The 14,195-nt window shown below is 37.9% G+C and overlaps 2 protein-coding genes across 2 annotated transcripts in view; both read right to left on the bottom strand.

Annotated features, from left to right (window-relative positions):
• The window catches only part of hnf4a (hepatocyte nuclear factor 4, alpha), a 20,020-nt gene extending 9,477 nt beyond the window's left edge, over positions 1-10,543 (bottom strand). The window contains exon 1 of the mRNA XM_031845440.1: positions 10,421-10,543. Coding sequence (XP_031701300.1) covers positions 10,421-10,469 — 49 coding nt within the window. The 5' untranslated portion in view covers positions 10,470-10,543. The remainder of the gene's footprint in view (positions 1-10,420) is intronic.
• Positions 10,544-12,772: 2,229 nt separating this feature from the next.
• Positions 12,773-14,195, bottom strand: part of r3hdml (R3H domain containing-like) — a 3,444-nt gene continuing 2,021 nt past the window's right edge. The window contains 4 exon segments of the mRNA XM_031845795.1: positions 12,773-12,810; positions 12,813-12,904; positions 13,758-13,873; positions 14,123-14,195. The exon segment at positions 14,123-14,195 is cut by the window's right edge and continues 6 nt beyond it. Coding sequence (XP_031701655.1) covers positions 12,773-12,810; positions 12,813-12,904; positions 13,758-13,873; positions 14,123-14,195 — 319 coding nt within the window.

The raw sequence follows: 14,195 nt of genomic DNA, 5'->3' as shown, positions 1-14,195 counted from the left end.
GGGCTATGAATGAGTCACTCAGAGAAAGTCTTATCTTCCCCGTCATTAAAGTGCTTTTATCGCTGCTCCCATCTTAAATTTCTGTGAACTCCTCAAGGAACAGTCGTATATACGGGACTATAAAGTATAATCTGTGGTTATAGCTTTGTTAATCACAAACTGACAAACTGTTCTGAGGTGTTCTATGAGATTCTCTCATAGTTTATCTGCATTTTCAGGTGGGGGGTTTGTCTTCATACTGTACCTACATTCCCGGCTGGATTGACACAAGGGGCTGTAAAATACAAAGATCTGAACAGAATAAAGTTAAAGATGCTGTTCATTCTCGTGTCAAATACTAACGTCACGATGCAAAACCACAAAGTGTGAAGTTCTGCTGAAGACAAAACTTTCAGCTTCTGCTGTTATCTGGAAATAAAATTTGTTCAGAAATCTATAGACTGTCTCAATATTTAATATTGTAAAAGTAAAACCTTTTTGATTTGGACGAATAAGCCACATTTCACTCCATCTCCTGCAGAGTAAGATGAGCAGTCCTTTCAGGTTAAAATATCTCAACAAATATTGGATGGATTGCCATGAAAGTTTGGACATTTGTGGTTCCCACACAATGAATCCTGGTGACTTTGGGCGCCACCATGAGATTGACAATCAAGACTGGAAACAAGGGGAAACAGCCTGGTCCTAACAAAATAGTAATCCCCCTACCAGCACCTCTAAATCTCATTAATCTTGTTTGTTTAATCCAAACAAAATCCGAAGTGAAAAACATTGTGTTGTGGTTTTACTGTAGCTAGATGTTTCTGCCTGTTTTCTGTCTTTGTGCTAAGCTAAGCTAACCGACTGCTGGTTAGGCAGGCATGGTAGTGGTGTCAATCTTGTCATCTAACTCTCGGTTTTGAGTGTAACGCATCTATTGGATGGATTATCATGTTATTTTGTACAGACATGCATGTTCCAATCAGGATAAAATGGCTACCACCTTTTAATCTAGCGGCATCATCTTTGGTTTGTGACACCTGGGAACCCCAGAGGAACGTTATTTAAAGCTAATTGGCAAATCTTAGCATGCTAACTTGTTAAGCTAACTATGGTAAACATGGTAAAACATTATCAGTTAGCATGTTAGCATTGCCATTGTGAGCATGTTAGCATGCTGACGTCAGCATTTATCTCAACTCTGCCTAAGTATAGCCTGCTATAGACTTGTTAAGCATAACATGGACTTTCTGCAAAAACAGATTTGACAAAATAAGATAAGAACACGGAAATAATACATACGTGTTTTCATCCTGTGTCATGCTTCAGTTTCATGCATAAAACATAATTTATTTTATTTTATTTTCCAATGTGGTTAATATATTTTATTTGGTTTTTCTTCTTGTTTGTGTGTGTGTGTGTGTGTGTGTGTGTGTGTGTGTGTGTGTGTGTGTGTGGTGAATATTTTTGATTAGTGTGTCATGTGTTGTTTATGGCAGAATAAAATCAAATCATATTTTCTTATTGTGATGTTTGTGAGCACAAAATAAACAGGTGAAAAGCTGCTATTCATGCTGAAGCACATTTCCACAACACTTTGTTAATGGCTGCAGCTGACAACAACTGCCTGACGTTTAGCTGTCAGATACCTGCTAAATACTGGCCGATCATAGTGCTGTCTTATAATCAGTCACCCAAACTCCTGCCCCGGGGCTAAAAGTCAAAGGATCGCTGAGACCTGATGTAACACTTGTGATTCTCCCCTTTGAAACTCCAGTTTGTGAACAAAGTCCTGTCTATCTTCTGAATAGGAATCTCCGACCACTGACCAAACTCCATTTGCAACCACAGCCTATTTGTACCTTCTCCTCAATGACTACATTTCATTTTCCCAAGTCCGATCTCAAAGGCAGGCGGCAGGGAAGCAACATAGTAAAAATCAAAATGACACGAACCAGCAGCTGGGAGGAAAAGACAATCATGGTGGCCTGGAATAGTTAATAAGATGTGGAATATACACTGTCTGTGGACTTATTTTGTTTCTTTCTAAGAGAGCTGCACCACAGGGGAAATGTGAGTGTTTGTAAAGCACCATCCAGGAGCGCGATGATGTTGATAAGAGTAAAACAGAAGGAGACAATGTGCTGGCTGCAGCATATTTGAGGCTGCTGCTCTGCTCTCCTGCAGTAGATGGAGGAGATAGGTGAGTAGAGTGTCATGGCAAAGACCTTGTCAACAGATAACTATCTGCAAATAACACAGCTTATGCAAGCCCCTGTGGCTGACCGCAGGAATATCATATTTTCTTTGCCATTACTTCTCGTTGCTTCCAGTGACACTGATTGATTCATTTTTGTCAAGATCCAATTGCTTTTTTTTTTTAAATCCTAGTGTTATGTTAGTGTGTTTAATCTGACAAGTTTTGTCAGACCTTTCTCCTGCTTTTATAGTGGAAACTACTTTTGGACAGTCCTGCTTAATAACTTATTTAAAATTTTTCTTGTCAAATAAAAACTTTTTATACCTCCAGTTATGTCCTCACAGGCCTACAAACCCCAAAACCATCCTCTGTAGTGGTGTACGGTGTGTTAAAACGACAAATGTAATTTTGTATGTAATCAGTTTACCAAACAGATCGTTGAAGAGGCCTTTCCGTGTTATATAAAAAGATGAAAATGTACTGTCGAATGTTTTTTCTTCAGCGATATAACCTGACTTTTTTAAGGGGATGTTTAACTGTGTTTTATAAAGATGATTTCAATAAATTGAAAATGGAAAGACATTGAAATCAGCTCTTTTCTCTGAAAGAACAGAAGAGTTGACAAATCGTCCTCACCCACGGTGACTCTTCGGTCTCACGGTTTAGATGAACGGCTAGTGCCTATTTAATTGCTCAGTATCTCATAATATTATTGGGTGACAAAATAATGAAGAAATGATTCAGTAGGAGAAGGATAATATAACACTAAGATGTGTTAGGTTGCTTTTCTATTTCTGACTGTGTGCGCTGTAGTTGTGTCTAAAATGTCAGTAACAACGATTTACAGTGCATTTCTTTATATGAACTAACTTTTGTAAAGTGCACAACTTTCTAGTTCTCATGCAAAAACAAATATGTCTCCCCGTTACATACTGTTAACGCCAAAATAACCCTTCAACACATCAAGTTTGTAATGTTTCAAGCTGTAGACAATATTCTCAAGATAAAATCTTTAATCTACAAAAAAACAGGTTTCATCTTGTTACACATCTAGTCAGACTGAAAAACTCTAGTAGCCTCTGTGCCACTAAATAAGTAAACAATTGCATCAATAAACACGAAGACCCATGCAAGACGTAAATCAATCACAGTTTGTGATAAGGCTCTGTAATCATTAACTCTGTTTTGCTGAGAATTCATTTTGACTGCTGGCCCAATCACCTCTGTCAGCAGCTCTGCTCTGAGCACTTTATCTCTCTGATCCTCCATAAGGTCCTTCAGTCAGCAGCCAATCAATAGACATTTAACCTCCACCGCTTGAATAACAAGGCACTACATATTTAGGGATTCAACCTTATCCTGTCAGCGCACTATGGCCTACATCAAAAAGGACTTCATCCTAAATTAAAACTGATTAACACTTTTGAAGACATTCCTAAGTATTTGTAATTTTACTTCATTCAAGAATTTAAACCTATTACAATTCATCTGCTGACTGCATCAGTAACACTGACACCTCCTTACATTTGAGGGGGGACAGTTTCAACACTCCATCAGCTCATTTTTCCTCATTCATTTATTGCTGTCTTTCTACCCTCTGAGGTCACATGCTGCTCTCTTCTGGTCACGTTCTGTTTGAACAAACCAACTCTGTGGTTCGATCACACTATCGTTTTTATTTCAACGTCACAGGCCAGTCGACGGCGGTGGAGGAAATTATCCAAATTCTTTTTCTTGTTGAAAAAGAAGCAACACCACAGTAAAAGAAGACAAGGAATACTCCCATATAGACCTCTGCAGTGGTGTATTCAGATTCTTTACTTAAGTAAAAGTAGCAATATGCAATATTAAAATACTCCGTTATCAGTAAAAATCCAGCATGCATTGAAAATGTCACTTCAGGAAAAGCGCAAGCATTGTCAACAAAATTCCCTCAAAGTATCTAAAGTAAAAGTACTCATGATGCAGAAAAAAGATATGTTCCGTTTGATGGTAATATAATATTTTTGGGTTATTTCTATGTTAACTTAATGTTAAATATATGTGAAGATGAGATGTAAGTTGTATTTTAATGTTGTGTAGATGATTAAGGTGGAGTTAATTTAAACTACATTATAAACAGTTGAGTACTTTCATCTATAACAGTCCATCATATTTTATGAGCTCAGCAGAGGTATTGCATTTAAAAATATGTTTCACCTAAATCTGTCAGATAAATGTGGTGGAGTAAAAAGTATATTCTTCTCTGAAATTGAAAAGTATCAAGTAGCATGAAATTGAAATACTCAAGTTCAATTATAAATAAGTTCAGTACATTAGTTAATGTACTTTGTTCCTTTTCACCACCAAGTTAAGTGTCTCAAAATCATACCTGAGTCTGGTACTTGAGTGTACTAGTTACTTTCTACCACTGTCAGTCAGGCAACATGAAATCACTGCTTACTACTGCCATCGTGTGGACACATAGCACACAACGTCTACATTCAATTCACTGTTCAGTTAACTAGCTTAAAAGTTTCATTTACAAACAGATGAATCGCTGAATTATTCTGCATCCAAAATATTCATCTCATAGAATCCAATAATTGGGGTTGTCAAGATATTGTAACCAAATATACATGAAATATTTCCCTTAATGAACCAGCTCTTGTAAACAGTCAAAATTCAAAGCTTTCCTCTCTCAAAACACCTTAAACAACACATTTCTTTTGAATGATTCAAGCAGCAGTAAACCAAAATCACCCAGTTTCATAGGATCACTTTTCACACATCAGCACTGCTTTCAGTCGGTTAGCTTCCAGCTGCTTTACTTCCACAACCCCAGGGTTTTAACGCACAAACAGCAGCTTGTTGTTCGCCCTCGATTCTGGAATAATCTGCCTGATTGTCAGAGCTCTCTCTGCCTCCGTTACGTTTACCTGGGTCGGTGAGGTGCAGCGTCCCATTCTGGACATACATCCCTCTGAAGGCCGAGCCCTGACAGCTGAGTGAAGGCCCATGAGCCTCAGCGGCTCTCTCAGGCCCGGCCAGGCTGAGACAGCCTGGGAGGAGAAGCAGGGCTGCTGTCACTGGATAGTGCTGTTTGCCGGGGCCACCGGGCCGGCTGTAAGGGCCCACAGCACCCAGGGATAATCCCCCCTAATGCCTGTCACAATGAGATTTGATTGGAGACTTGACCACCCGGATTAATAGTGTCAAGTAAGCAGCGTGTAATACGAACCCTCCAAACAGGCCAAATATTGGGTTTTCTGCCTCTGTTTAACACCAGATAGGCACATTTAGATCATATTTTTATTACAGTACAGATTCAATTTCACTTCATTAGGTGAGTGATTTATTCACCAGGACGCTGTTGCTTTTATATAACAAGGATACTACTTTCTATACAGCTATAGGCTACTTTATAATTTTAATCTTACAGTAAATTACTTCAGAGATCAAGTTCATGTCACACATTACTGCTGCTGTTACTATCTGATCATATGGTGACTCGGGCTAAACTCTGGTGGCTAAAGGGAAAGGAAAGCACCTCGCCATGGACGCAGTCAGAGATTTTATTACTACAGTAAATGAAACAAAGCCGTACCTGTCTCAGTGTTTACATTCAAAATCATTAATGATAAACACTGAGAAAAAAAAATTCAACAAAAGGAATATCGTATGATATAGATTTAGATATGTCTGCCAAATAAGGATTCCATCTGTTAGCATCTTATGAAATTCACATTTGGCCGGTTAAATTGGCATTGTGTTTATGAAGAGAACCCAAGATGACTTGATGTTTTATTTCATGGATCATCAAATCTCACAGCTGACAGACCTGAAGGGTCTTTGGTATTGCATATATTTTTAAAGTAGGTAGAAATATGTGTAAAAGCACTCAATTTACTTCAAAAACTGTAAAAAAAAAAAAAAAGTCTATCAAATGCTTGCATGAGTGTTTTGTAAAGTAGCTGTTTGTTTATTGAAAATTAAGCAACACTAATGTCATGTGGCAAAGCACTAGAAAGAAGCTAGAGATGCAAGTTGATGTTGAGTGTCAAAGCACTATGTAGGAGAGGAAAGTTAACGACTGAATGAGAATCATTCAGAATTAAATATCATTGCAGCTTAATACATGTTGATCCTGTGTACTGGGAGGGGGAGAGCATAATGCGTGTGTTGAATGTGTAGTGAGAGACGTTTTTATGACCACGGTCATAATAATCCGTCCATGCTTCCTCAAAGTGTAGCAGCTCTGCAGATGTAAACTGTTAAAATTACTTGACTGAAAGAATCAAACAATGACTTCTATGTTGATGTCCAGACTACAGCACTTCAGTGTGTATGTAAAAAACGTTCACTGCATTGAGCTCTGCTGAAAAACAAGAGCTCAAAATCTTTTTAAAAACAGGTTTTGTTGTGTTAACAGCAGTCTGCAGGTGGTCTTTCAATGAAAGGATAAACATCTAATCAGTGGTGGACTCAATTACCTAACTACAATTTTGAAGTACTTGTACTTAACTTGAGTGCCTCTGTTTTATGCTACATTGTACTCATTCTCCAATATTGTACATTTTACTAAACTAAAGCTATGCAGTTACTTTACAGAGTCATATTTTATACGCAATAGATGCAATCAACCTCTAAAATATAATGCATTATTAATGACCGAAATATAATTATTGATTGAAATCTTTGAAACGGAAGTTGACCAACCAATCACACCCACCAAGTGCTCAGAGAAAATGAATATGTGAACATTTCCATCACAGCAGGGCAACTCTATCTGATGAGGATGATCATGTGATACGATTGAAAGCTCCAGGACAACTAATGGAGCGTATTGTGAATATTATTTTAACATTTTGCTGATAATACTTTAGTTTTGTTACTTAAGCAAAAATAATTAAAGACTTTTTCTATGTTTACTGAAGTAAAAGATGTCAATACTTTGTTTTAGTTCAAATTGATTTGAATCAATTCAAACTTTTCACATTCAAACCATGAATAAATGCATTGCAATGCATCCACTTTTAGTGATTTTCTAAAATGTTTTCTCATGACAAATCTTCACTACGACCCACATAGCAGCATGCAAGATAGTATATGCCACAAAACGTTATTTGTAATAAGTGCCTGTGTAGACAATATGTTGTTGTGTTTGTGAATTCAGTTTATTTGAGCCGTTAACTTTGTCTTCGTCACTCACATTAAGTAACCTCTCTGTGCCCCTCTGTCAAGTAATTCAGCTTTGTAGGCAAACAAATATCCACTGAGGAGCTGGTCAACGGCTGCTGTCATGTTTACATTCACCAAGTAATTCTGCCAACAGCAGAGTTTGGGAGTTTGTCCAGTTTGTGACCGTTGGGCAATTAATCCCATATGTGTGACACAAGTTGCACGTGTTTTAGGATATATAGTGCATGTTACTTTGCTAAGAGGAAGGTTTGTGAGCTTGTCTCAGTAGCTGAGACTAAAGGAATAAAAAGGCTGTTTTGGTAACTTGTACCAGACACAGCTCAGATTTTGTAGAAGTGTATCCATTTAAACTATAGCAAGCAGCAGTAATCTGTGGTGGATACAAGCAATCTTAAACCTTTCAGTAGAAATTATAAAGAAATTTGAGCATGAAATTGTGATACTTGCTTGAGTCATAATAGCATCGAACGTTGGAGGCAAGCTGAACAGTGATTTGCAGTTTGTTTGGACACAGAGGCTTGTTATAACCCGATCTAGGCCAAATAGAGGCTTAGTGTAGGCAGCTGCCAAAGAATGCATTTTAAATGTGAATGTCCCTGTTTTGGAACATTTGTTAAGCATATATAAGGCATAAACAAGAAGAAAATGCTGCCAGTGTACTCAAAAACAGTGCAAATCAGATGAGACTACTTTTTGGTCATGGATGAAAGAGGTGGCTAATCAGTGAATGAATACATACAACACAGTGAGTTCTTATGCACTCCTTTGTATTGCTCTTATAACATGAAGTCTGAAGGAAAAAGCTGAAAAACAGCCAAAAGCAACAACATGTTAGTCCATCTCTCAATAGTTTCTTGGCTTCCCTACCCTGTCTGAAGCACATTTGTTCCCACTGAAGAAGTAAAACATTAAAACATGCCATGAATATATATTTTCATGTTTGAAAAAGGCCAAGTTATTTCCTTAAACAGCTGGGCACTGTAGTTTTTAGCAAACATTACACAAACAGGAGTAAACAGAGTGTCTGTGGCGCTCTTTTCAGTGGCAGATTAATACACAGTTGGTGCTTTAGTGAAAGTTTACAGCAGCAGATTGGTAAGTTCAAATAAGTGACCTTGTTCATCAAATAGACTATCAGATGTGGACGTAAACACCGTGATGTCATCCATTGGTTTGTGGACTACCGTTTTGAAGCCTCGAGTCTGGCAATGTGGCCGCCACCATCTTGTTTCATTTGCAACCAGAAGTGAAATGAAAGGGTGGAGCTATAAGTACAACCGAATGCTAAATAAGACATTTTTAGGCAACCAAAATATTACGATTAAATTTCATGAACTGTAAACACACTACGAAAACATGTACAATTCCCAGACTGGACAAGCTGTGGTAGTGACCTGTCAATCACAAGATAGCCACGCCCTAAATCATATTCTTTATTGTCTATTTCACTTTAAATGGGACCATAATTTACCAAATAATCATCAAGTTGTATTGAAGAAGACTTGAAACTAGCGATTAAGACCATAATCTCATGTATACAATGTTTACTGAGGTAATAAATCACGTGAGAAGTAGGGTCATTTTCTCATAGAGTTCAATGCAATCGGACTTCTTTTTGAAAAGTGAAGAGTGCCCCCCCCCCCCCGCTGGCTATTAGAAAGTATGCAAGTTTAAGGCACTTCTGCATTGGCTTCACTTTTCAGACCCGGAGGTTGCTGTCTAGTTCATCATGATGAAAGAACATGTCAGCCAGGGCAACAGCATGCAGTGGGGTGTGTTTTTTAATAGTTATTGGACACAAATGGAGGAAGACTGTCCTACAGATCAATTAGCAGTTAGCTCGCCAGCTACAGTAGATTACCAACTAGCCTTGTGAGTAGTCACAATGTCACCAAGCTTCTAGATCAAAATATTTCGCACTGCAGTCATTTATGTTCTTAACTCACATATTTTTAAAGAAATCAAGTTCATGTTGCACGTCACTGTCACTGTGAATGATCACATGGTGACGTTTGGATGAAAGGAGAAAACAGTGTTACAAACAAGCTAAAGGAAAAACAAAGGTTCCTTGCCACTGTCTGTTACCAGGTCTTTAGAGAGAAGTGATAGTAATGAGTTGATGCAGTAGAGTTCAAAGAAATGAGGAAAGCAGGTGTGGGATACCTAGAAACACTTTACTCTCAGGGCTTCCAAAAGAATATTTAGCTCAATGAAATAACATGAATACAGCAACATCTGTTCAGGGAAAAAACAAAATTTCAGCCACATTAATATATTTTTATCACAGTTTTTCTCATTTGGCCAGGGCTTTGTGAAATTTGCATCTCCACATTGTTACATGCAAATCATTGAATGAATGACCTCAGGAGTAAAAACAAAACCTTCATCTGCTGTATTAAAAAACTGTTGTGAGAGGCAGTAATGTACAGTAAGGCCTTCACTTTCTTTGACATAATTCAAAAGACAGCGGTAACACTCTGTATGTTCGATAGCCTGTAGCACGAATGTGAAGAGAGATGTGACTGATGGTGATTTCTGTGTTTGTGTTTGTACAGCATCATATAAATGTAAGCTTCATCAAAGTTTCATATTTCAGGCTTTGCCCAGTTACAAAAAGAACGTTTTCAGCACCTCAGGTCGAAAATACGTCAGACTTCATCCAGGACCGCAGCTTCTCAAAACTCCTTGTTGTATCAACTGCACTGACAACATCAAGCTCAAATCCTCTCAAATCCTTGTGTAAACCCCCTTTAGACTCTATGCACTCCAACGGCTCTGATATCTCAAAAACCTCTGTACCCTCATCACCATCAGGCCCAGCTCCCTTGGCCTTTTTTTAACAACCTCCATATCTCTGACACACCTCCTGAATTACAGCCGTGTCAAAAAGGCAGACACAAATGGCGATGATATTTCCACCCTGAATCTGTTGTGATCCAGCAGCGCTCCGGACCTCGAATCACCGAAAGAGAAAGAAAAAGCAAGCAGCTGCCACACTCAACCTTTTTTCCCAATGAAACCACCGGGTTAATAAAAACAAAAGGAAGTGTGTATACTCACCAAATGGAAGTTCCATACTTGAACTGACTTGTGTATTTACATTGACCATTTCGTCCTCTGCTCCCTCTCAAACGTGTGTTTAAAATCCACTTTTTCCTCCCTCGCCATAAGGTGTAAAATGTGGAAGTTTGCCGCAGGTTGCTGTAGTGTGAGAAGGGTGTTGTTGGTGCAAGGTAAGGCCGGTGTTGCCGCTGTTATCTTATTGATTTTCCTAATCTGGGCAAATGTGGGTGGGGAGGTTAAACAGTAACCAGGCTCGTATGGACACCAATCTATATAGCAGCTGTAACTAAGGCAACACGATGATAGAAACTCAAATAGACATTAAGTTATTACATGCTTTTCCCTCTTTCTCATCACCAAATATTTCTCTATTCAGATGTGGAGTGAGTAAGAGCACTTAATGAGAAACTGAGTTTATAAAAAAAATGAAAGAGAAAAGCTGGAGGGACAGAGGAGTGGAGAATGTGGCAGCGAACAAACTGTGTATGATGAGTGACGTCACCAGTTTTTATTTTGACTGAGGGGGAAATTTCACTGACTGCTGAGCTGTTGGATGTATAATCACCTGCGAGACATCCACTGAAATCTATTTTTAAAATGTGATTTCCACAGTCTCCCAGCTAAAATGGAAATTTCACACCTGTTTCACTCCATAAAGGCAAGTTTTGCGCCATCCAGCTCCTTCTGATACAATTATGCCTCTTTCACAGGCACGTTTTCTTTGGACATTCTCAAAATACTATGACAGTTTAACCTGATTTACTTGTACAACCCTGTCCATATTAAGACATTCAGAATTAATCACACACTGTAACAACCATGGTGTGTTTTTATGGTCTTTATGTGATTTACGGTCTCTTCATGAATAATTCGACATTTGTGTGAAATACAGCCTTTTGGCTTTCTTGCCAAAAAATTGGATGTAAGATCGATGCCATTCTTTTATTTGTACATTAAATATGAAATATATTAAATATATTAGCATAAAGCCTGGAAACAGGGCAAAGCTAGCCTGGCTCTTTCCAAAGGTAACAAACCCTCCAGTCTAAAACTTACTAATTAACATGTTAATGCACATTTGTTTAATCTCTCTTTAAAATATAGACAAAAACAAGTTATGGTTTTACGGGGGTTCATCAGCTGGACTATTTCTCTGTATGACTTCGGGAAAGAAAACACAATTTGTGGTTTTTACAGTTGTTTTTGAACAAATTAAACATGGTATGCTTATTAAGCAGCTTTAGATGTGCTGATAAGCAACTTTGTTACCTTCAGGCAGACATTGTTGTTTCCTTCAGTTTATGTCTTATATGACATGAATGGCATCCAACTCTGCGAGAAAGTGAATACCGGTAAGCTTATTTCCCAAAATGTCAAACTATTTCTTTTAGTATCTGTTGAGGCATTAACTGGTGATTACAACTTGAAGACTATCAGTAATCAACCGATCTAATTATAGCCTACTAACCAGAACTGCACAAGAGAAAGCTGAACAGACACTTCCCATTTCTGGACAAAGAGCTCTTAAATAAACAGTTATTACGGTAAGTGAAAGGTTGAGCTTGGCTGCACTTTACGCTCTTGTTTTTTTGCCTGGCGAAAATGGTTTCTATATAAAATATTTTACATGTTTGCCGTTAGTGGCTCTGTGTACGTGTGTGTGTGTTTATGAATTGGTTGGTAGGCACAGCTGATTCCCTCATATTACAGACCATAAAAGCTGCATTAGTCTCTTGTTTTATGGCACAGAGATTTAATGAGGTGAAATGCAGGACAGAAAATTTCCTGCAGCAGTGAATGAACACGAAGAAGTGAAAAGCCAATATATAAATATACAGGGATATACAGAGTCATCAGTTATTTATAACTTAATTAATGTTCAGTCAGGCAAACAGACAACCGTGATTCAATCACGTTGACTGCGGAATGACTTGACAGTTTTTCACACTGAACAATATTTAATCAGGTAAGAAAGAATCAATAACATATTCAAGGTTGTATGTAATCTGTACAAGAAAAGTGCTTCATTTTTGCTCAATGCCTCTCCAAAGTCAATAAAATTAATCAATTACAAGTGCAAAAACTCTAGATAGAAGTCTTCAAGAAGTATAAACTGGGCAACTATTTCAACAAATGAAAGACATTAGTTTCTCACAAACAGCAACAAACAAATAAACATTCATACCATTAACTCACTTGTGTGTGAAACATTCATTCATTAAGATGTACTTTGAATGTAGTGGTAACTGGACAGCTGCATCATTTTGTTATAGCCTTTGTGTTGGTTAAAACTTGACTTTGGATGATGACTTTTTTCTTCCATTAAAACACGTTTCAAACACTGTTGCGTTAATATCTTGTAAGTCTTTTGGGTTTTCTGTTTGGGAGCACTGGTTTCTCCAGCAGGAGCCGCCGTAGCTGGATGGACAGACAGAACAAGGCTTCCCGCTCTTATAGGGAGCCTCTCCCACCCAGTTCCCCCTGAAACACAAATGAACATAATAATATAGCCATAATATTAATAATAACTTTATTCATGTAGAGTTGACAAAGTGCTTTGACAGACAAAGCAGCAAAAGCAAAGCAATAACAGAAAGCACTGATGCCCAACAAAGCAAGACAACTAAGGTAAGAGGTAAACCTGGATAAAACAGTACAATAGATGAAATGGGAAAAAATACAATAAAAATAAAATTTAAATAAATACAATAATTTAGTGAAATAATTTAGCAAAATCAACAATAAAAAAATAAAGCAGTAAAGCGACGACACCACATAAAAGCCAGTCTGTAAAAATAGGTTTTAAGAAGTGATTTAAAAGAGATTACTGATCGTTCCAAAGCCGAGGGGCCCCGATGGCAAAAGCACGGTCACCTTTAGTTTTCAGCCTCGACTTTGGAACAGAAGGGCCCCACCTGAGGATCTAAGGCTGCGATCTGGCTCATAAGGATTCAATATTTCCTCTATAGATCTCTGTAGTGTTGTAAAAATCACAATGTTTGCATATTTTCTGTACAAGAAATGTGTTTTGAATTATTTTTTCTTTTTGAATAGCCAACGATCAATAAAGGAAAAAAATGTTCATGTTATTAATGACCATTTTTAGAAATTCACACCATATTACAGAATTCCATTTTTTGCATTTATTCTTATATCGTAACCACTTTCAAATCTTTACACGAAATATCATCTGGTTATCTTATTAGCAGACTTTGCTACAGAGCTAGCAAGTTGTTTCCCACGTTTGTAGCTTTTCAAACTTCTCTAACTCTCGACAAGAAAGTGATTAAGTGTATTTCCCGAATGTCAAACTCTTCCTTTAAGCTCTTCTTACTTTATGGAGTAGTTGCAGACCAGCAGTGTTGCCTCCTTCCATGTGCTCCCAAACACGTACATGTTAGAGCACTTCTTCACAGCACATCCCACTCTGTTGGTGCTTGCCCACACCATCTGAGAGGAAACACATGTTGATGCTTTTATTCTAGTGGTGTTGCAATATACCCGTATTGATAATAACCACGATATTTAAATATTAAATACAACATTATATGCAGTTGAACTCATCTGTCCAAGTTAATATCAACGTAATTTTTAGGGGGGGGGGGGGGGGGGTTTTTTAATTTTTTTTAAACGTTATAAACATATTTACTTAAGCTTCGCTGAGCTTTCTTTAAATGCACAAGATGAATAACTCATAACCTGAGTGTAGTGAGAGCACACTGATCCACTGCATCGGTTCGGGAAGGAGAAGTGATGCCTCTCCTCGTACCAG

Source organism: Anarrhichthys ocellatus, unplaced genomic scaffold (assembly GCF_004355925.1).
Source record: "Anarrhichthys ocellatus isolate YVR2014 unplaced genomic scaffold, GSC_Weel_1.0 scaffold5, whole genome shotgun sequence".
Taxonomy (NCBI): domain Eukaryota; kingdom Metazoa; phylum Chordata; class Actinopteri; order Perciformes; family Anarhichadidae; genus Anarrhichthys; species Anarrhichthys ocellatus.
Note: the sequence above shows the minus strand (reverse complement) of the source record. Positions and strands in the feature narration are given on the sequence as shown.